Source organism: Natrix helvetica (genome assembly GCF_964273705.1).
Source record: "Natrix helvetica genome assembly, chromosome: 2".
Lineage (NCBI taxonomy): Eukaryota > Metazoa > Chordata > Lepidosauria > Squamata > Natricidae > Natrix > Natrix helvetica.
This window is the reverse complement of record NC_138552.1, coordinates 286933413-286955901: the sequence shown is the minus strand read 5'-3', so window position 1 is coordinate 286955901 and position 22489 is coordinate 286933413. Positions and strand designations below refer to the sequence as shown.

The following is a 22489-nucleotide window of genomic DNA, read 5'->3' as shown; positions in this document are numbered from 1 at the left end:
AAGCCAACACAGTTCTAGGCTGCATAAACAGAGGGATAGAATCAAGATCACGTGAAGTGTTAATACCACTTTATAATGCCTTGGTAAGGCCACACTTGGAATACTGCATTCAGTTCTGGTCGCCACGATGTAAAAAAGATGTGGAGACTCTAGAAAAAGTGCAGAGAAGAGCAACAAAGGTGATTAGGGGACTGGAGGCTAAAACATATGAAGAATGGTTGCAGGAATTGGGTATGTCTAGTTTAATGAAAAGAAGGACTAGGGGAGACATGATAGCAGTGTTCCAATATCTCAGGGGTTGCCACAAAGAAGAGGGAGTCAAACTATTTTCCAAGGCACCTGAGGGTAGAACAAGAAGCAATGGGTGGAAACTAATCAAGGAGAGAAGCAACTTAGAACTGAGGAGAAACTTCCTGCCAGTTAGAACAATTAATCAGTGGAACAGCTTGCTTCCAGAAGTTGTGAATGCCCCAACGCTGGAAGTCTTTAAGAAGATGTTGGGTAGCCATTTGTCTGAGACGGTATAGGGTTTTCTGCCTAGGCAGGGGGTTGGACTAGAAGACCTCCAAGGTACCTTCCAACTCTGCTATTGTATTGTATGGCACGTTTTATATTTTTGTGCCAACTCAAGGATGGGTAGAAAGCAGCACAGCTCACCAGCAAGCAAATGCCTACAGTCCAATATATTTGGAGGGCACCCGGTTAAAAAACGCTGGGTTTTTCTTAGCTTGGGGATGACTCAAGCAGCAACACAATTTCCCCCCTGAAATCCAGTAAAAGCCATTTCTGCAAATAAACACCCCACCAGACGGAGCAATCTGCTGCGATGACAACTTTGCAGGCAACAGAGACACGCACAGCTTGTAAACCAGACAAAGAGGCCAGGACATTTCCCTTATCAGCAGAGATGAAGAAAACCAGAACTTGGCGAAGGGGCTTCAAAGATCTCGTTTCCTCCCATTGAGTGGGAGACTCTGATAACAGGGCTGGCTAGAAAACAATTCTTTGTCTGAGGTCTTCTCTCCATGGTTTTAAAAACCTGAAACTTGTGCTCGTTTTGAAGCATTTGTTTGAATCTTGAACCCTAATAAAGGCATTGTTAACCAAGTTTTTTTTTTGTGGGCCAACACACCCATCTCTATTGTTTTCCTATATGCAAGATTGACTGGTAAGCCTAAGAAATTGGACACGTTTTCCTGGGTTGCCCTCGCTGAACGTGAGAGCATGAATGCCAGGCCGTTCCCATCGGTGGCACCTCAAGGCAGAATCCTCCGCATTTTCCTTTTTTAAAGTTTTATTTTTCTTTCTCATATATACAATACAATACAATACAATACAATACAATACAATACAATACAATACAATACAATACAATACAATAGTAGAGTTGGAAGGGACCTTGGAGGTCTTCTAGTCCAACCCCCTGCCTAGGCAGGAAACCCTATACCGTTTCAGACAAATAGCTATCCAACATCTTCTTAAAGACTTCCAGTGTTGGGGCATTCACAACTTCTGGAGGCAAGCTGTTCCACTGATTAATTGTTCTCACTGTCAGGAAATTCCTCCTCAGTTCTAAATTGCTTCTCTCCTTGATTAGTTTCCACCCATTGCTTCTTGTTCTACCCTCAGGTGCTTTGGAGAATAGTTTGACTCCCTCTTCTTTGTGGCAACCTCTGAGATATTGGAATAATGCTATCATGTCTCCCCTAGTCCTTCTTTCTCTTAAGCTAAACATACCCAGTTCCTGCAACCGTTCTTCATATGTTTTAGACTCCAGGCCCCTAATCATCTTTGTTGCTCTTCTCTGCACTCTTTCTAGAGTCTCCACATCTTTTTTACATCGTGGCGACCAAAACTGAATGCAGTATTCCAAGTGTGGCCTTACCAAGGCCTTATAAAGTGGTATTAACACTTCACGTGATCTTGATTCTATCCCTCTGTTGATGCAGCCTAGAACTGTGTTGGCTTTTTTGGCAGCTGCTGCACACTGCTGGCTCATATTTAAATGGTTGTCCACTAGGACTCCAAGATCCCTTTCACAGTTACTACTACTGAGTATGGTATCGCCTATACTGTACCTGTGCATTCCGTTTTTGTTGCCTAAATGTAGAACCTTACTCTTTTCACCATTGAATTTCATTTTATTAGATAGTGCCCAATGTTCAAGTTTGTCAAGATCCTTCTGTATCTTAAGCCTATCTTCTGGAGTGTTGGCTATTCCTGCCAGCTTGGTATCATCTGCAAATTTGATGAGTTCCCCATTTATTCCCTCATCCAAATCATTGATGAAGATGTTGAAGAGTACTGGGCCTAAAACAGAGCCTTGGGGTACTCCACTGCATACTTCCCTCCATGTAGATGCAGTTCCATTGAGAACTACACGTTGAGTGCGGTTGGTCAGCCAGTTACCAATCCATCTGGTGGTGATGCTGTCTAACCCACATTCTTCTACTTTATCTAGTAGTAGGTTATGGTCTACCTTATCAAAAGCCTTACTGAAGTCCAAGTAAACTATATCAACGGCATTCCTCTGGTCCACTAATTTTGTCACATTATCAAAGAATGCAATAAGATTAGTCTGGCATGATCTGTTTTTGACAAATCCATGTTGGCTTTTGGCTATTACTTTGTTTGCTTCTAGGTGTTCGCAAATTCGTTGCTTGATTATTTTTTCCAGAATCTTTCCTGGTATTGAGGTTAGGCTGATAGGTCTGTAGTTTCCTGGATCTAATTTTTTCCCTTTTTTGAAGATGGGAACCACATCAGCTCTTTTCCAGTCCTCTGGTAGTTCCCCGGTGTTCCAGGATCTCTGAAAGATATAATTCAGTGGTTCTGAGATCTCGTCTGCTAGTTCCTTCAGAACTCTGGGGTGTAATCCATCCGGTCCTGGTGATTTGAACTCATCTAGGGTAGACAGGTGCTCACTTACCATTTTCTTCCCTATTTCAATTTGTGTTCCTAATTTTGTGGTGCTGCTTTTGATAGGTTGGACTGTTTTATCCCTTTGTGTAAAGACAGATGCAAAACATGAGTTAAATAGTTCTGCTTTCTCCCTGTTGCTTGTCACCTTCTTGCCACTTTCTCCTAGCAATGGACCAATTGTTTCCTTAACTTTTTTCTTGTTTTTAACATGTTGGAAGAAGCTTTTTTTGTTAATTTTTACTTTTGTGGCAAGCCTTTCTTCATTGTGAGCCTTAGCTTTCCTCACTTCATCTTTACAGGCTCGGGCTATTTGCTGATATTCTGCCTTAGTTATGTCCCCCTCCTTCCACTTACAATACAATACAATACAATACAATACAATAGTAGAGTACAATACAATACAATACAATACAATACAATACAATACAATACAATACAATACAATACAATAGTAGAGTTGGAAGGGACCTTGGAGGTCTTCTAGTCCAACCCCCTGCCTAGGCAGGAAACCCTATACCGTTTCAGACAAATGGCTATCCAATCTCTTCTAAAAAACTTCCAGAGTTGGGGCATTCACAACTTCTGGAGGCAACTTCTGTTCCACTGATTAATTGTTCTAACTGTCAGGAAGTTTCTCCTCAGTTCTAAGTTGCTTCTCTCCTTGATTAGTTTCCACCCATTGCTTCTTGTTCTACCCTCAGGTGCCTTGGAGTATAGCTTGACTCCTTCTTCTTTGTGGCAACCCCTGAGATATTGGAACACTGCTATCATGTCTCCCCTAGTCCTTCTTTCTCTTAAGCTAAACATACCCAGTTCCTGCAACCGTTCTTCATATGTTTTAGTCTCCAGTCCCCTAATCATCTTCATTGCTCTTCTCTGCACTCTTTCTAGAGTCTCCACATCTTTTCTACATCGTGGCGACCAGAACTGAATGCAGTATTCACAAATACACATCCTCATAAGTACTATTGATATCTTTATATGTTATCCTTTAACATTTACCACAATTCTTTTTAAAAATGAAAAATATAATCGGGGCCGCTTTCCTTCCACCTGATACGTCCATCTTATTTCACAAGAACCCTTCTACTTCTTCCATCCTCCCAATCTCCCTTCTCTGCTTTCTTCTTTCCTCCTCTTTCTCTTTTCTTCTTCCCTTCCCTCTCCCCAACTCTTCCTCTCTTCTTCCCCTTCCTACCCTCTCTCCTACTCTTACTACCCCTCCCTTACTTCCTCTCCTTTTCCCTTTCTTCTTTCCCTCTCCTTTCTCCCTCCTTCCGTTGTTGTAATTACTTATTTTCTTCTTCACACTGATGGATTTTCGGGGTGGAATTCAAGCAAAACCGGTTCCATATTCACTTAAAAATAAATGCCCTCTTCCACATTTTATTTTCACTCTAACAGTGCCACATATGTCATCTTTTAACTTCATATTTGTATATTAAAACTTTTATGTTTTCCCCTTCCCCTCCCCTTAGTTTAATAGTGTGTCGTCTGGGTTACTTGATCTGTCATCTTTTATTCATATTCCTTTTCTAACCAATCATAAAAACGTCCCCATATCCTGAAGTACACTTTCGTGGGCTCTTTTTGGAGGTTGAAAATGCAGGGCTGCAAATAATCACAAAGAGCCAGTTGTGTTTTGTTCAACAAGCCGCATTTAAGCAAGGAACAGTTTATCGTGATATCATGGCTTTATTTGCCAGTGTTGAAAGAAATGTCCTTCTGGGTTCAGTTCCAAGTGGGGAAGAAGACACGAGAAACATGGTGGCTGCTTGGTAAGATGGTTTTTAATGGTGGACAGGACCATGTGGTTTGGAGCTCCTGGGTGAAAAGGAGGGATCACATGCTTCAAGATGTTGGGTGAAGAAGGAAAAGGGAAGAGATGCTGAGAGAGCCTTAGTTTTATAACCTCTCTTGGGCCCCACCTTAAGCGTTTCCTGTTCCTGTCCAAGAAATGTATCCCATTGGCTGTCAGACTCCCAGGGGGCGGGGGCCTTAGCTAGCTTTATAGGCTGTCCTGAAATCCAAGCTCGTTTGAGCCTTTCTGGCTGATGTAATCTTCCCAGGTGCCATATGGTGAGATGGGTAGAGGGCTAACCCTACCTTCGTTATGTAGAATAATACAATACAATACAATAGTAGAGTTGGAAGGGACCTTGGAGGTCTTCTAGTCCAACCCCCTGCCTAGGCAGGAAACCCTATACCGTTTCAGACAAATGGCTATCCAACATCTTCTTAAAGACTTCCAGTGTTGGAGCATTCACAACTTCTGGAGGCAAGCTGTTCCACTGATTAATTGTTCTAACTGTCAGGAAATTTCTCCTCAGTTCTAAATTGCTTCTCTCCTTGATTAGTTTCCACCCATTGCTTCTTGTTCTACCCTCAGGTGCCTTGGAGAATAGTTTTACTCCCTCTTTGTGGCAATCCCTGAGATATTGGAACACTGCTATCATGTCTCCCCTAGTCCTTCTTTCTCTTAAGCTAAACATACCCAGTTCCTGCAACCGTTCTTCATATGTTTTAGTCTCCAGTCCCCTAATCATCTTTGTTGCTCTTCTCTGCACTCTTTCTAGAGTCTCCACATCTTTTCTACATCGTGGCGACCAAAACTGAATGCAGTATTCCAAGTGTGGCCTTACCAAGGCATTATAAAGTGGTATTAACACTGGAATAGACTGGCTCGGGCCTTAATGGCCCATTGACAAAAGTGGGGGGGGGGAGGGCAGGGAGCTGCAGGGAGCTACTTTGTCTTTAAAAACATGTTTCTCCTTTTCTCATCCAGGGAAATATAATATTCTGCCTTTTAAAATATTTCATTTTTCTAGGAGAGGGAGTTGGGGGGTGGGTGCCTGTGCCATAGGTTCCCCATCAGAGGCCTAGACCTTAATAACAGAATCTTGAAATCTTCACAGCAGTTCTCCTTCCTTCCAGATTATACAAGTAATGTTCAATTTGAAAGCAGTTCATTTAGTGACCGTTCAATGTTACGACGGCACTGAAAAAAGTGACTTGTGACCGCTTTTTCACACTAACCGTTGTTCCAGCATCCCTGTGGTCATGTGATCAAAATTCAGATGCTTGGCGACTGCTGTGTCCCAAAGTCATGTGATCACCTTCTGCAGCATTTTGACAAGCAAAAAAAAAAGCGGGGGGGGGGGAGCCATATTTACTTAACAGCCGTGTTCCTAACTCATCAACTGCTGTGATTCACTTAACTGTGGCAAGAAAGGTCATAAAATGGGGCAAGACAGATTGTTCTCACTGTCAGGAAATTTCTCCTCAGTTCTAAGTTGCTTCTCTCCTTGATTAGTTTCCACCCATTGCTTCTTGTTCTACCCTCAGGTGCTATTCTCCAAAGGACCTGAGGGTAGAACAAGAAGCAATGGGTGGAAACTAATCAAGGGGAGAAGCAACTTAGAACTGAGGAGAAACTTCCTGACAGTTAGAACAATTAATCAGTGGAACAGAAGTTGCCTCCAGAAGTTGTGAATGCCCCAACACTGGAAGTCTTTAAGAAGATGTTGGATAGCCATTTGCCTGAAATGGTATAGGGTTTCCTGCCTAGGCAGGGGGTTGGACTAGAAGACCTCCAAGGTCCCTTCCAACTCTGCTATTGTATTGTATTATTGTAAAACTCACTTCACAAATGTCTCATTTGACAACAGAAGTTTTGGGCTCAATTGTGGCCGTTAAGTCAAGGACCACCTCTACCAAAGAAAGCCGAGGCTGGATAATCCTGAATTTCTCTCCACATTCTTCCCTTCCAGGATTCAACTCAGATCTTACAAATAGTTGCCACATATTTCCTTCAAGGACATCTCCTACCCCTCCACAGCATGGGAATAAAATGAAAGCAACTGTGGAATGCAAGACTCTGACGGCACTTCTTTTCATGCTTTTTTTTCTTTAGTAAAAGTTTAAGCAAACAACCAAGAGAACGGTTGGGAGAGATCATGGAGAAATTGGGGAAAGGGTGGAAGGATAGGATTAGGCAGAATCAGAGAGAACAGGCCAGATGTAGAGAAAGCTGGGAAGAAGCAGCATTGCAGGCATTCAAAAAGAGCCTGCCTCAATTAATTCACTCTAAAGGAGAGTGAGAAATTCCTTTTTATAGTTTTCAAGATTTTAATCGCAAGGCTTAATCTAAAAGGCTGCCACAAAGAAGAGAGGATCAGCCTGTTTTCCAAAGTGCCCGAAGGCAGGGCAAGAAGCAGTGGGTGGAAAGTGTCTATGGCAGGGGTGTCCAAACTTGGGAACTTTAAGACTTGTGGACTTCAACTCCCAGAATTCCCCAGCCAGCATGGCTGGCTGGGGAATTCTGGGAGTTGAAGTCCACAAGTCTTAAAATTCCCAAGTTTAGACACCCCTGGTCTATGGAAATTCTCAGTCATCCATGTCATAGTTGTCCCAAAGATGCTTTTTCAAGAGGTAACTGGACTTTCTGGTTTTTCTTTGAAGACATTTCACTTCTTATCCAAGAAGTGGGGTTGCCACAAAGAAGAGGGAGTCAAACTATTTTCCAAGGCACTTGAGGGTAGAAGAAGAAGCAATGGATGGAAACTAATCAAGGTGAGAAGCAACTTAGAACTGAGGAGAAACTTCCTGACAGTGAGAACAATTAATCAGTGGAACAGAAGTTGCCTCCAGAAGTTGTGAATGCCCCAACACTGGAAGTCTTTAAGAAGATGTTGGATAGCCATTTGTCTGAAGTGGGGTAGGGTTTCCTGCCTAGGCAGGGGGTTGGACTAGAAGACCTCCAAGGTCCCTTCCAACTCTGCTATTGTATTATTGTATTAACCTTCTTCCAGTCAGTTCTGACTGGATGGTGAGGGAAGGATTCATACTCCTTGCAGACAGCTGGTCATTTGCCTTCTTTTAGAGAGTCGTTAAGGTCACCTGGAGTCTTACCTGTGTCCCCAGGGTCACCTGAGTGGTGCAAATGGGGGTGGAGCCTTCTTGGAACTGTTGAAAGGATTGTGTTGTAGATGTGATTGTGTTGATGTCGTTTCCCTCCTCCTCCGTTGAGAGAGGGATGTTCAATTTTGACATAGATAGCCTCTTTGAGGTCCCTCTTTCAAACCAGCAGTCCTCTCTGTCCAAAATGTGGACTTCGCTGTCTTCAAAAGAGTAGCCTTTGTCTTTTAAATGCAGATGGACTGCTGAATGTAGTCCTGATGGGTTTGTTCTCCCATGCTGTGCCATGTGTTTATAAAGTGGTTGTTTTGTTTCCCCAATGCACAGATCTGCCCATGGTTCACTGCATTGTACAACTGAGCAACATGGTATATAAAGCACAATGCATATCTCACTGTCAGAAAACTTCTCCTTACTTTTGGGTTGGAGAAGGTAGTAAACCGGTAGTAAAAAACAATGCTACCAGTTTGGGCAAACCAGGTTTTCCGACGATCAACTGTGACGTGCAATTTATATTAGCTAGAAAGCAGGATTTCCTGCTAACGAATCTAAATTGCGTGGCACAATGGATTCCACACCCCCACCCCCACCCCCGCTGTTCTACTTACTTTGCAGGTGCGCTCAGTAGCAGGCTCCACCAGAAGACAAGAACAACTAAGAAATCAGGGTCGACTTGGGAGTAAAACCACAGGTGGATGGTGATTAGCCTCTCCCATTGGTAATAAAAGAGGAGCGAAAGGGGAGGGGGCTTTTGCAGGAAACGATTTGTTCATTCGTTTCAGGAGCGTGAAGATCTGTCCGCGAATCTCAGAGACTCTGTGCCAAGTCTCTCCTCGCACAACACTGCGTTTAGACAATATTTACATGGCAGCTTTCCAAGGCAGATAAGGTCTGTGCTCATAAATATTCCTTTGAAAGGCTGTTTACCAGGCTTTTGCTGAATGTGAACGAGAGAAACTCACATTCGTTTAATAAAAGGGGTTTTGTCAGGACCAGGAATCTGTTTCATACTTTTTGGAGAAGCCTAGGTCAGAACACAGGTCTCCTTAGAAAAAGGGGCTTGCTATTATTACAGTTAAATGTCTGTGGCAGGGGTGTCAAACTCAAGGCCCGCGGGCCAGATCCATCCCGCGATGTGGTCGGATCCAGCAGGTGGGGCCATCCTGATCTAGCCAGTGCGAAGAGGAAAGATCAGTCCAATGTGGCTTCGGCCCTTTTTATCCAGTGCAAAGAAGCAACATGTCAGCAGTTTGGGGAGTAGCGTCAAGCTGGCCACGCCCACCCAGTTGTCGTCCCCTGCCCCCCCACCCTCCGAGGTTAACCACAGCCCTGATGCAGCCCTCAGTGGATTGAGTTTGACACCCCTGGTCTATGGAGATTCTCAGTCATCCAGGATCATGGTTGTCCCGAAGGTGCTTTTTGTTTTTCAAGAGAGGCAACTGGACTTTCTGTTTTTTCCTTGAAGACATTTCGCTTCTCATCCAAGAAGCTTCTTCAGCTCTGAGCTTCAGCTGAAGCACTTTTGGGGACTATCGTTGTGGTTGTTACTCTGGAAGTAGTATCTTGCCAGGAGGGAGCTTCACGTGACACGGATTATATACTGCTGACCACCCAAGTTTTCTTCTCATTCCAACTCCTGGAACAATAGACATAAAGTGCTTCCCACATATGTTCGTCTCGGCAGCAGCAAAGGAGCCATTTTTGTCCTAACGCAGCACATTTTTCCTCCTTTCCCTCTGTTGAGGAGGACGCACAGACTGTACGTGTTCCCTGAAAGACAGATTTCAAGAACAGACTTGGGAGCAAAATAAGCTGCCGGCTCGGCCAATTTCTGTTCTTTGTGGCGGATTCAAGAGGTCCCAAACAGATGGGGGAGGAATGGTTTCCCCTCGGTTATTCACAAAAAAAAAAAAAAAAAAAAAAAACCTCCTGCAAGGAGCTTGCCCAAGGTGATCCCACAGGGTCTGGTTAAGAAAAAAAAAATCAAATTCGTGGTGGGATCTGTAGGAAGTTAGCACCCACTCCTCTCCTAGAAAAATGAAATATTTTAGGAAATATTAAAAGGACAGAATATTTCCTCTAACAGGGAGGCAGAAACTCAGCCCCCCACCTTTCTCAATGAGCCATTAAGGCCTGAGCCAGTCTATGCTACATCACAAAGATCTACCTCCTTCAGGCAGAGCCACAGTAAGAATTGCACAAAGCCCTTTCATTACATCATCACCCAACAAGGCTCAACCAAGATTGGGATTCAGGACAGGCCTACAGAGTTGCCCCTGCACGGCCCCATGGGAGTCTGACAACCAATCAGAATACAAGCTCAAATTCAAAAGCCCAGAGAGGGCATAAAACCAGGGCACTCTCAGCATCTCTTCCCTTCCAGGACTTCAAAGCATCTGGTCCTGTCCATCATCAATAAAACTTCTTTCCAAGCAGCTTCCATGAATCCAGTGTCTTTTTCCCCACTTGGAACTGAATCCAGATGGACGTTTCTTCCAACAGAACAAAGGTGTGTCTGTTGTTGTTTTTTAAAGGCTGATTATGTTAATTCACCTGAATGTAGTTCCGTCAACAAATTTCAACTGAATGACACGATGGGTGAAGCAAATCAGGGAGAATTAAGTTTTTAAGGCCTCAGCGTGGCTGATATGGGCGTTGATGGGGTCAAGAAGGGACAAATGGCCTCGTGCCCCACAGCATCTTTTGCAAATGATGGGAAGGATCTAATTTGCAAATTATACAATTCACATCATTTTCACAGTGACATGTGCAGCACGCAGGACAGCCTCGAGGCTTATAACAGACTCTTTGGTTATGATTCAGCATGTCTTGTGAATCTAGACAGTTTGGTTTGGTAATGTGTGTAACCTTGAGGAGCAAGAAAAAGGCTCTCATAAAGACATCATCAGATAAAAGAAACTGAGTCTAAACCAGAAATGTAATTTGAGCAAAAGCCTTAGATTAGCTCCTCCCTAGTGCCCCCTACGGGAGAAATAATACAAACTACACAATTTAGGTTAATCCTAAGAAGCAGACTAGAGTAAAAAACCAAAGTTATGAATATTAATATTATATTTATTGCAGAGAATAAAAAAAGATGAGGTTGACATATATGCAAAAGCTACATTTATGACTGATTGGAAACCCCTTATAGGCTTTTCGCAAATAGTGGGGGGAAATGCAGTTAGGAATTGTGGTTTTGATGATTAAAAACAAAAGTAGATAATAGAAAAGAGTGAGCTTTTCCTGTAATCATAAAGATAATTTTGTAATTGCACTTATATTTGCTGCAAAGGAAATCAGAAGCTTCTTCATTTTATTTCTTTTTACATGTTACCTTTTTCTTTCTTTACTGCTTTTATTCTTTACTAGCCGATAACCTGGCGTTGTCTGAATATTTATTTATAGGGGGAAAATGTCCAGACCAAACATAATTTCTAATGTTGGATTTTACCCCTACCAGATGGAGACTCCTTGTGGAGTACTGTGAAGCCATTACCATGGCAGCTCCACTGCACTGTACAGTAGAAGCCATTTTATGACAGTACAGTAGAATCCAGGCTGTATCTTAACAGAACACACACCCCGAGGGGTGTTAGGGGTGTCTTATCCCCACAGTATTTGTCTCCGGAGAGTAAGTCATCTGAGGTCTCACTCGCCATTTTCAGGCTGGGTTTTGGGCTTAAAGTGTGATCGGAGCTGCCGTCTTTCTATAAATCTTGGTGGGGGTGTGTGGAGTGCTGGCTTTGTTTCAGTAAGTGGAATGATTGGCTGTGTGGATGTATCATGATTGGTAGATTGGTGCTGATTGGTGCTGGCTGTGTGTCTATTGTTGTTTCGTGTTGTAACGGCCTGGGTGGTGGGTGGGGCTCGTTTGTTGACTAGGGCTGGTTTCCAGATGTCTGGTAGGTGGGAGGTATCGTCACGTTTATTCATGTTGTGGGGGTGTTTCTCTATTTTGATAGCTTCCATAATTATTCTCTTGTTGAAGTGTTCTGTTTTGTAGATTAACTTGGTTCCTTCCAAATTAATTTCATGTCCTGTAGCTTTAAGGTGCTGGAAAAGGGAGGAATTTTTTTTTCTTTTTTACAACAAGACCAGCATATATATACTGTGTACATATATATATGTACACACACCAACCGCTACTTAAATGCACAATCCCATCACCACCCTGCACAGATCAACTCTGTAGCCAAGACCCTCATCTCCAGAACCAAACGCCTAGCCGACAAAGACCACCTGAAAACTGAATTACACAAACTCACAAATGTATTAATCTCCAATGGATTCCAAAGAAAAACAATCACCAACCTAATCCAAAAGGAGACTCCCCCAAAAAACCAAGATACAGAACAGGAAAATGGCATCGCCCTCCTCCCTTACATCAAAGGCACCACAGATAAAATCAGCAAAATTCTCCACAAGCACAATATCAGGACAGCCTTCACCACTGACCAAAAAATAGCCAACATCTTAAGAAACCCCAAAGACAAAATCCAGCTAGAAAACCAAGGAGTCTACAAAATACCATGCAAAATCTGCCCAGCAATATACATAGGGCAAACAAACAGGAGAATAAATGCACGCATCACAGAACACAAAAATGCAGTAAGAAAAAAAGAAAAAACTTCTTCCCTTTTCCAGCACCTTAAAGCTACAGGACACGAAATCAACTTTGAAGGAGCCAGGTTAATCTCCAAAACAGAGCACCTCCACAAGAGAATTATCATGGAAGCCATCGAAATAGAGAAACACCCCCACAGCATGAACAAACGTGATGATACCTCCCGCCTACCAAACATCTGGAAACCAGCCCTAGCCAACAAACGAACACCACCCACCACCCAAGCCGTTAAAATACAAAACAACAATGCACACACAACCTGCACCAATCAGCACCAATCTACCAATCATGATACAACCACACAACCAATCATTCCACTTACTGAAACAAAGCCACCACCCCATCCCCTCCCACCAAGACTTACAGAAAGACGGCAGCTCCGTTCCCATTTTAAGCCCACAGCTTGAAGATGGCAGGTGTGATCCTGCCGAAACGTTGCAAAGACAATCTCAACCTTACACGGGAAAAGACCCGAATACAACAAAACCAGCATCACCATCTTCAGACTGTTGTCTTTGGCTTAAAGTGCGACCGGAGCTGCCTGAAAATGGAGAGTGAGATCTCGCTGAAACGTGGCCAAGATAATCTCAATCTTACAAAACCAGCATATATATATATTAGTTGGGTTTAGTGTTTATGATCTTTGTGAAAAATCAGATGCCTTGATAAAAAAAGGTAAAAGCATTTTGAAGCGGGAACATCCAAATAATATTTGGAAGTGACTCGGATAGCTGCCTCTCTAACTAATTGATTGAACTATTTCAGATCTGAAAGATTCTTACAGCCAATCTCAACAAAAGCAGTTGTAGCCTTTTTGTGGAGTTGATTTCCTGATCTGGTCTACCTAGTGCAGGGGGGTCAAACTCGCGGCCCGTGGGGCTGGATGCATCACATGCTGGCCACGCCCACTCCCAGTTTAGCAATGGGGAGAGAAGTCATGATACATCCCGAGGTAGGTTTCATATACCATTACCACCGGTTCGCCAAGCACCGGAAATGTGAGCGTGCTCAGACATGCGCCATCTGCACATGCTTGCGCTGTCCAGAACAACACAGCAATATAGGATGGTATTGCACCTGGGCCCATCCACAGATCGCCATCCACTCACAGGTCGCCACTACCGGTTCGCCCGAACCGGTCAGAACCAGCTGAATAGACCTTTGGATATGTCACGTGACATGTTGTCGCGAGTTTGACACCCTTGTCTTAGTGGGCCTGGTAGATTTATAAATCATTGTACATGGTTTAGTGTTTGGTGTTTATTCCCCCCACCCCACCCCACCCCGGAAGTCAGCTTCACCCTCTTCTGTGGGATTTGCTTGCAGACAAATATGCAATTGCCAAGATGAATGGCATTGATTAGGAACTGCTATTAAGAAGTCTAAAAATAAGAACCCTTTCTTAAAATAATTGCAGTCAGCACGGCAGACAGGCAACTCTCAGGCTTATTGTGATGTGAGGCAGCCACAGAGCAGAGAGAAAAAGGCTCCTTAAGTGGGAGCACGTGGGAGGCAGTTTTTCAAAGAAAATGGTAAACGTAAGAAAGAGACATTGATCTTTCTTTGAAAACAATTAACATCTCCGCTCTTGGAATCCTGGTGCTCTACAGCTTCTCAAAACAATGTTACAGCTGCCTGTGTTTAAACAGATCACATTTAATAACTGTTTTTTAAATATTATGATTTCAGCTCCAGGTAAATAAACTAAAAGGCAACAGAGGAATTTCTACAGCTCAGTGTGAAGCACAAGTGACTTGTCTACAATATAATAACAGAGTTGGAAGGGACCTTGGAGGTCTTCTAGCCCAACCCCTTACCTAGGCAGGAAACCCTATACCATTTCAGACAAATAGCTATCCAACATCTTCTTAAAGACTTCCAGTGTTGGGGCATTCACAACTTCTGGAGGCAAGCTGTTCCACTGATTAATTGTTCTAACTGTCAGGAAGTTTCTCCTCAGTTCTAAGTTGCTTCTCTCCTTGATTAGTTTCCACCCATTGCTTCTTGTTCTGCCCTCAGGTGCCTTGGAGAATAGTTTGACTCCCTCTTCTTTGTGGCAACCCCTGAGATATTGGAAGACTGCTATCATGTCTCCCCTAGTCCTTCTTTCTATTAAACTAGACATACCCAATTCCTGCAACCGTTCTTCATATGTTTTAGCCTCGAGTCCCCTAATCATCTTTGTTGCTCTTCTCTGCACTCTTTCTAGAGTCTATATGGGTTTTTGTCTATATGGGTTTTTCCTGTAGAGAGCGTAGGAAGGTCTACAGATCAAAAGTCCAGACATTGGGTGCAACTGTGCAATTCAAGCCCTGCCCCCCCCCCTTTTATATGAATTGGGTGCGCAATGTACATTTGGGACTGGATGTTGTGGCCCGCCAGCAGAGCTGGCAGCTGATTCGGACAGTGAGGAGGTTGGGGAGGAACAGGGACCAGTCCTGGAGTCTGGGGAAGGCTCTGATGAAGGCTCTGTGTCGGAGGCAGAGAGGGGGCCAGAGCCGTATGCCAGTTATCAGTTGCTTTCAGAGTCAGACATCAGTGAGGCAGACAAACGGCTGGAGCCTGTTCCCAGTGTGTGCATGCGTAGAGTTGCCAGATGAAGGGAACAGCTAAAGAACAGGAGTCGACTTGGGAGTAAGGCCACAGGTCGACAATGAATGGCCCCTCCTAGTGGAAATAAAAGAGGAGGGAAAGGGGAGTGGAGTTTGCAGGAGACCATTAGTTCACTTAATTGGTTCGTGACTCTCTGAGACTCCTTGCCATGTTTTGCAGATATGAGCCTGTCGGCTCTCCAAGCCAGATAAGGTCTGTGACTGTAAATCCTCCCTTGAAAGACTTTGCTGGATGTGAATGAGCAGAATTCACAGTAAATTTAAAAAAATGGGTTTGGACTAGGAGTTTGTTTCATGCTCTTGGGAAGCCTAGGTCAGAACACTAGACTTCAATTACATGATCACAGCCCCCACTTTCCCCTCCCCTTCTTCAGGTACCAAACAGTTTTAGATATTAAACAGACCAATAATGTTAGGCTAATCCTAGGTGTGTTGCTTGCTGCTCAGCAGATGAGTTGGCCTAACATGGGGTTTTTTTTAGGGGAAAGGAGAGGATTACTGAATGAATTTAATTGGAGGGGGGCTCACACAATCTGTGAAATCACAAATCAAGCAGATAGTCTAAAGTTTGCCCAACATATAGGTAGCCCCCAACTAATGATTGCAATTGAGCTCAAAATTTCTGTTGCCCCAGAATCACTGCGGTTGTTAACATAGCAACACTGTTGTTAAGTGAATCTGGCTTTTCCGTTGACTTTCTTGTCAGAAGATTGCAAAATGGGATCACATGACCCCAGGATGCTGCAACCGTCAATTGTGCCAAACAGCGGAGTTTCGATCACGTGGCCATGGGGATGCTACCACGGCCATTAAGTGCAAAAAACGGTAATAAGTCACCCTTTTCAGTGCGGTTGTAACTTCAAACGGTCACTAAATGAACGGTTGTATGTTGAGCACTACCTGGTAGTCAAATTCCCAAGTACAAAACACTAAGGTTTAAGGTTAACCTTAACCCAGGTTATGAGTTGTACAAATGAAGTTCAATGACCCCATTGAACTTGTCCTGTAAATGCAACAAAAGTGTTGTGTGAACTCAGCCAAGGTCTGGCTGGAAGGCCTCACAAGTCAAGATAGAATAGAATAGAATAAGGAGTGGAATAGAATAAGGAGTGGAATAGAATGGAATAGAATAGAATAGAATAAGAGAGTTGGAAGGGACCTTGGAGGTCTTCTAGTCCAACCCCCTGCTTAGGCAGGAAACCCTACACCACTTCAGACTAATTGTTATCTAACATCATCTTAAAAACTTCCAGTGTTGGAGCATTCACAACTTCTGGAGGCAAGCTGTTCCACTGATTAATTGTTCTAACTGTCAGGAAATTTCTCCTTAGTTTTAGATTGCTTCTCTCCTTGATTAGTTTCTACACATTGTGTTAGATATCAGAAACAGTAGTAATGGTTTTCACCAAAGTCCTCTGTTCCGGTGGGAACAGAGATTCAACCTGATTGGTCGAAAGGTCTGACAGTTGCCTACAAAAGGGCTGCTGTCAGACTGAACCTTCGCTGGATTGTACATAGTTGTTTCAGAGTTAATAAAGAGCTGTTGCTGCCTAAGCCTGAGTGTGCCTTTCCTTTACCCGATCTAACACATTGCGTCTTGCCCTACCCTCAGGTGCCTTGGAGAATAGTTTTGACTCCCTCTTCTTTGTGGCAACCCCTGAGATATTGGAACGCTGCTATCATGTCTCCCCTAGTCCTTCTTTTCATAAGACTAGACATACCCAGTTCCTGCAACCGTTCTTCATGTGCTTTAGCCTCCAGTCCAATGGTGGGTTCCGGATCCCGGTGCAACCAGTACGGTGCAACGGGGCCGGGTGTCCACCACATGCACATGTGCAGCAGAGCTCGCATATGCGTACTTACTGCCCGCGATTCTCCGTGACGGTCCAACTGCTCGGCGGAGCATCGCGCAGGCGCCGTACGCTCCGTACACATGTGCGAAAGCCCCGATCGGCTCAAATACAGATAAGGATGGTGGGCGGGTGGGCCGCCCAGAGCGCCGTTCCGGAGCGGTACCTGGAGCTCCCAGCAGTCACCAGTACGCCCATACCGGGGTGTACCGGTTGTATCCCACCACTGCTCCAGTCCCCTAATCATCTCTGTTGCTCTTCTCTGCACTCTTACTAGAGATTCCACATCTTTTTTACCTCATGGTGACCAAAACCGAATGCAGTAGATGGTGGCCAGGACCTGATTGAAAAAGGGTGGGAGTTCAGTTACAGCCACCATCTTAACTCTGACAGAAGTGGTTTGATGATGATACCCAGAAGCACAAACTACCTAATCATGTTTCAACCATACTATGAGGAAATGTGTTTTGAGTCAGAGAAGAGAAGGAGGAATGCTTACCAATTACAAAACCTATGATTGATTCCAAGTAAAGAATAAGAACCTCAAAGGAACTCCTGCTTGATTGTATTTGGTGCATGTTGAAATAGAGAAGTGCTTATAATAGGCTTTCAAGATTCTGTTACTACAACATCCAAAGTTCACTAAATCACATTCGTGACTCCTACCAACTCTTGATCCTTACCTTGCAGGGCTGTTGCAAGCATTCCACTGTTTGCAAATTGCACCTTGAGCAATGTATTGGCAAGACCCCAGGCAGAGAACATTAGGAAACTGCATTCAGTTTTGGTCGCCACTATGTAGAAAAGATGTGGAGACTCTAGAGAGAGTACAGAGAAGAGCAACAAAGATGATGAGGGGACTGGAGGCTAAAACATATGAAGAACGGTTGCAGGAACTGGGTATGCCTAGTTTAATGAAAAGAAGGACTAGGGGAGACATGATAGCTGTCTTCCAATATCTCAGGGGTTGCCACAAAGAAGAGGGAGTCAAGCTATTCTCCAAGGCACTTGACAGCAGAACAAGAAGCAATGGGTGGAAACTAATCAAGGAGAGAAGCAACCTAGAACTAAGGAGGAATTCCTGACAGTTAGACCAATTAATCAGTGAAACAACTTGCCTCCAGAAGTTATGAATGCTCCAACACTGGAAATTTTTAAGCAGAGATTGGATATCCATTTGTCTGAATTGGTATAATTTGCTGCCTAGGCAGGGGATTGGACTAGAAGACCTCCGAGGTCCCTTCCGACTCTGTTATTCTATTCTATTATGGTCTGGGTAAAGAATCCAGGGCCACATTTAGACCTAATGAGATCCTAAACCAGTGTTTCTCAACCTTGGCACCTTTAAGATGCATAAATTTCGATTCCCAGAATCTGCCAGACTAGGGAATTCTGGGAGTCGAAGTCCACGCATCTGAAGATGTCACGGTTGAGATACATTGCCTTGGGAAGCTGTAGAAATTCCCCTAGTGGAATATTAACAGACAAAAAAGCATTAGAAGGACTGAACATGGCAAGAAGGTCACCACAATACATAAGAAACCAGGATGGGATGTCTTGAAAGGAAGGCACGGATGTCGTGCAGAAACAAAGCAGCCATTCAATTAGTAACCATTCAAAGTTAAAACAGCACTGAAAAAAGTGACTTAGGACTGTTTTTTCACGCCTACCACTGTTGCACTATCCCCATGGGCATGTGATCAAAATTCAAATAGCTGGCAACTGATTCATATTTATGACAATTGCAGTGTCCCAAAATCATGTGATCACCTCTTGCAACCTTCTGATGAGCAAAATCAATGGGGGAAACCAAGTTGACTTCAAAAGCCGTGTTACTAACTTCGTAACTGCAGTGATTCACTTAACAACGGCGGTGAGAAAGGCCGCAAAAAGGGGGCAAAGCTCATTTTGCAAATGTCTCGCTTAGCAACATAAATTTTGGGGCTCAGTTGTGATCGTAAGTTGAGAGCTGCCTGTACTGTCCTTCTACTACAGTAGCTTCTGACAAGTCTGTTTCCTGGATTTGCATAACCCAGCAAAGCATAAATCAATCATACAAGCGATATTTCTCTTGCACACTGAGTCACACATTTGCCAACCGCCTTTGAGCTGAGCCTGAGTTGTGTAAACCCTGCCCATGTGCCTAGTTACAGTTTTGTGGAAAGCAGCTGAGGAAACCATGGGTGGGCCCCACAAAACTGTGAGAAAGACGGTGTTCTGGCAACACATTACCAGATAAAACGAAAGAAGCCTTCCTTTGCAAGCTGCTTTGACCTCCAGGAAGAAAACCTGGCTACGAATAAAAAACAAAAACACATTGACCTATGGTTAATTAAACCATGGTTTGCTGAATGGACCAGGGTGTCAGGGATCGCACAAGACAATTGACCATAAATTAAGGAGCCAAACTAGACATTCAAGTTTATGATTCAACTGTGTCATGTGAAGCTAGAAAAGTAGAATGAATCGTGGATGCTCATCTAGAATTGGTATAGGTTCTTCTACTTATAACTATATGCTTATAACTTATAGTTATAACTATAGGGGATGTGGTGACTCAGTGGCTAAGGTGCTGAGCCTGTCGATCAGAAAGGTTGGCGGTTCAAATCTCTAGAACCGTGTCAGAAATAAAATATTCAAGGAGACCGTGAACAAAAAAAAGCAGATTTACTTAAAATACAATTGTATATAAGCTTTTGCAAAAGGATTCTCAATCATGAAAGATAGAAAGAGAATGTCAGATGGCTTAAATAGATTTTGGAGTAAGAGTCCATACCTATTACATGTTCATGTTATACACTCTTCTGGAGCTCCCGTTACTTGTCCCAGCTTCTGCCAACCTAGCAGTTCTAAAGCAGGTAAAAATGCAAGTAGAAAAATAGGAACCACCTTTGGTGGGAAGGTAACAGTGTTCCATGCGCCTTTGGCAATTAGTAATGCCGATCACATGACCACAGAGAGGTCTTCGGACAGTGTTGGCTCTTCGGCTTTGAAACGGAGATGAGCACCGGCCCCTAGAGTTGGGAACGATTAGCACATATGTGGAACCTTTATCTTTTACTCCTACTTGAGCAGGGGGGTGGATTAGAAGACTTCCAAGGTCCCTTCCAGTTCTATTCTATTCTAAAACTGGTGGGTTGAAGCCAACCACGGTTTTGCAGCAGAGGAAAAGAACTGGCCTATTGTTTGTGCAAAGATGTCCAACCTTGGCCACTTGTAAGACTTATGGACTTCAATTCCCAGAATTTTCCAGCTAGCCAAGCTGTCTGGATTGAGAATTCTGGGAATTGAACTCCACAAGGCTTAAAGTTGCCAAAGTTGGTCATCCCCTGTATTAGTTCTATCAATTTAGGTATGTGGTTATAACTAAGTGCCATACAAATCTTAAATTTTCTCCCACCATAACAGCAATTATGTAAAATAAACTAAGCTGACAGGGAAGGGCCGACCAAAAGAAAGGTTGCAGGAACTGGATATGTGTATTTAATGAAAAGAAGGACTAGGGGAGACATGATAGCAGTGCTCCAATATCTCAGGGGTTGCCACAAAGAAGAGGGAGTCAAACTATTCTCCAAGGCACCTGAGGTAGAACAAGAAGCAATGGGTGGAAACTCATCAAGGAGAGAAGCAACTTAGAACTGAGGAGAAATTTCCTGACAGTGAGAACAATTAATCAGTGGAACAACTTGCCTCCAGAAGTTGTGAATGCTCCAACACTGGAAGTCTTTAAGAAGATGTTGGATAGCCATTTGTCTGAAACGGTATAGGGTTTCCTGCCTGGGTTGGACTAGAAGACCTCCAAGGTCCCTTCCGACTCGGTTACTGTATTATATTAAAATGAGCTTCCAGGGCTGGAGGTGCCCCTCCAAATCTTGACCCACCATCTGATCCGACTTACAAACTCACTTTTCTTCCTCCAAAACCATTTCCGATGCCCCCCCCCCTTCTCTTACCACCCAATCTAACGGGCCTTTATTATTATGTCGTCTCTTCCCGGCAGGCTGGCCAAACTGCTGGTTACTTTGGTTTGCAGACTCCCACAGAGGGCGGGGAAGGAGGATGCTCTCTGTCTGTCTGTCTGTCTGTGTGTGTGTGTGTGTGTGTGTGTGAGAGAGAGAGAGAGAGGGGGGGGCGGGGCCTAGCTCTTCCTCCCCCTCCCATTAAAACTACAATTCCCAGCATCCCATTCGGCTTTGACCTGGCGCCAGCTGATAGAGGGATTTATTTATATATTTATTTAAATAATTAAAAAAAGGAAAAGGAAAAGAAGCCTGGAGGAGAGAAAGCCAGACGGGGCGAGTTTGCAGCGGCGGCGGCTGAATAATTTTTGCGGGGCTCTTCTTAGAGACACCCCTCCCACCCCACCCCACCATCCAAAAGAAAACCCCAAACCAAAATCATCCTTCCCTTTCCTTGCTTGGAAGGCGCGAGGACTCCGCGGGGGCGATGTGCAAGCGGTGCCCTCCGTCCCTTTTCCCGCGGATGCCCCCATCCACTCGAAGGGGCATCTTCCCCGGGCACTGAAAAAAAAAGCGGCCGGTGCAATAAAACCGGCGGCGGCTGCGCTGCTGCTGCAAAAGCTCCAGCAGCCCCGATCCTTTCCCTCGGGATTCGAAGGGGCAGCCGGAGCCGGGCCGGAGCCCTTCCCTCCCTCCTGCCCGCCCGCCCTCCCTCGCTCGCTCGCTCCGGCGCAGGGCAGCCCTCTGGCAAGCAGCCGCCCTGATGCCGAGACATGGATAGAGCCACCGTCGCGCGTGGAGGTGCCCAGAAGATGGTCGAGAGGAAGGAAGGCGGTGGCGGAGGAGCAGCTGGAGGAGGACGAGGAGGAGGAGAAGGAGGCGGCGGCGGTGGTGGCTGCCGCCGATCTCGGGCAGCCGGGTTCTTGGGCCGAGCCGGCTACGCTCTTCAGCAATGCGGGCAGCTTCAGGACCTGATCGACATCTCGCTCTCCAGCTTGCAGGGGCTCCGCACCAAGTGCGCCGCGTCCAACGACCTCACGCAGCAGGAGATCCGCACCCTGGAGGTACGCAAGAGCCCGGCGACCCTCCGCCCTACCTACCCCACCCACTCACCCGCGAAAGGGCGCCCCTGGGTGTAGCCCCTCGCTTGCAAAGATCCCCACCAGCACCAGGGCGCGCAAAGCAGAAGCCCCTGGCTTCCCCCATCTCGGCTCCTTGCTGCCCCCTGGAGGGCCTCGGGGGCTTTGTAGCCTGCCTCCCTTGGTCCTGCTTTGGGAGTAGCTGAGAGGGTGGGTAGGATTTTTTTTTATTTTTGCCTGGGTCGGTGGGTGTCCGATCCTCTCCGGCTTCCTTCCCCCGAGGAGGTTTTTTCCAAGCACGTCAGAGATGTGCGGCGGGGTGGTAGTGGTGGTGATGATGGTGGTGTAAACTTTCACTGCCTTTCCTGAAAGTAACCGTCTCCCAAATGGGGTTTAACCGATTAACAGGTTTGGAAGGGACCATGGAGGTCATCTAGTCCAACCCCCTGCTCAAGCAAGAGACCTTACACCATTTCTGACAAATGGCAGTCCAGTCTCTTCTTGAAAGTCTCAAGTGATGAAC

General features: G+C 44.8%; 1 protein-coding gene and 1 long non-coding RNA gene across 2 annotated transcripts in view; both read left to right on the top strand.

Moving 5' to 3' along the window:
* Window positions 1–14060: 14060 nt before the first annotated feature.
* On the top strand, window positions 14061–21312 carry LOC309388346. Its single transcript, XR_014174760.1, has 2 exons — window positions 14061–14261; window positions 20778–21312. It is a non-coding gene; the product is annotated as an uncharacterized lncRNA (long non-coding RNA).
* A 295-nt stretch (window positions 21313–21607) lies between these two features.
* Window positions 21608–22489, top strand: part of KSR1 (kinase suppressor of ras 1) — a 183690-nt gene continuing 182808 nt past the window's right edge. Inside the window, 1 exon segment of the mRNA XM_081944367.1 lies at window positions 21608–21951. Within this exon segment, the coding sequence (XP_081800493.1) occupies window positions 21661–21951 (291 nt within the window). The 5' untranslated portion in view covers window positions 21608–21660.